The following is a 524-nucleotide window of genomic DNA, read 5'->3' on the forward strand; positions in this document are numbered from 1 at the left end:
GGGGGGGCAAAGAGATGGCAACGAAAAAGGCGTGCGTGGATGCGCCCAAGAGGAGCCGGAGTCCGGTCGTGTTGGAGGCTGAGATGTTCAGAGAATTTCAGGACTGGTGCCTCCGAACTTACGGGGACTCCGGGAAAACAAAGACGGTCACCAGGCGAAAATACAACAAGATCATGCAGACACTGTTGCAGAGCGACGAGTCGGACGGCGTGTACGTCGACAACAGCCACATCAACGCCAAATTCAAATTCTGGGTCAAGTCCAAGGGATTTCAGGTCGGGACCAACGTCCTGGGGGAGCACAACAGCAAGAAGGGGGCGCCAGGGAAACCCGTGCTATATGTCCCGGTCAAGTCAACGGTAAACTGTGTGTGTGTGTGTGTGGTATACAGAACGTGCGCGTACACGAGGTGTCCCGTTGCCGTCTGCCTCTTAAGTTAACATTGAAAGCAGCTCCTGACAGACAAAAAAATATTAAATTAAATTAAAAAGGCAACTTGTTTAGGTTTTGTGCTCGTGTGCCCC

The 524-nt window shown here is 52.1% G+C and overlaps 1 protein-coding gene across 2 annotated transcripts in view; it reads left to right on the forward strand.

Moving 5' to 3' along the window:
* Window positions 1–6: 6 nt before the first annotated feature.
* nol4la (nucleolar protein 4-like a) overlaps window positions 7–524 on the forward strand; it is a 24,284-nt gene continuing 23,766 nt past the window's right edge. For both annotated transcript variants that reach the window (XM_017409727.3, XM_017409728.3), the window contains exon 1: window positions 7–359. In XM_017409727.3, coding sequence (XP_017265216.1) covers window positions 15–359 — 345 coding nt within the window. In that variant the 5' untranslated portion in view covers window positions 7–14. The remainder of the gene's footprint in view (window positions 360–524) is intronic.

The sequence above is a fragment of the Kryptolebias marmoratus genome, linkage group LG8 (genome assembly GCF_001649575.2).
Source record: "Kryptolebias marmoratus isolate JLee-2015 linkage group LG8, ASM164957v2, whole genome shotgun sequence".
Classification (NCBI taxonomy): domain Eukaryota; kingdom Metazoa; phylum Chordata; class Actinopteri; order Cyprinodontiformes; family Rivulidae; genus Kryptolebias; species Kryptolebias marmoratus.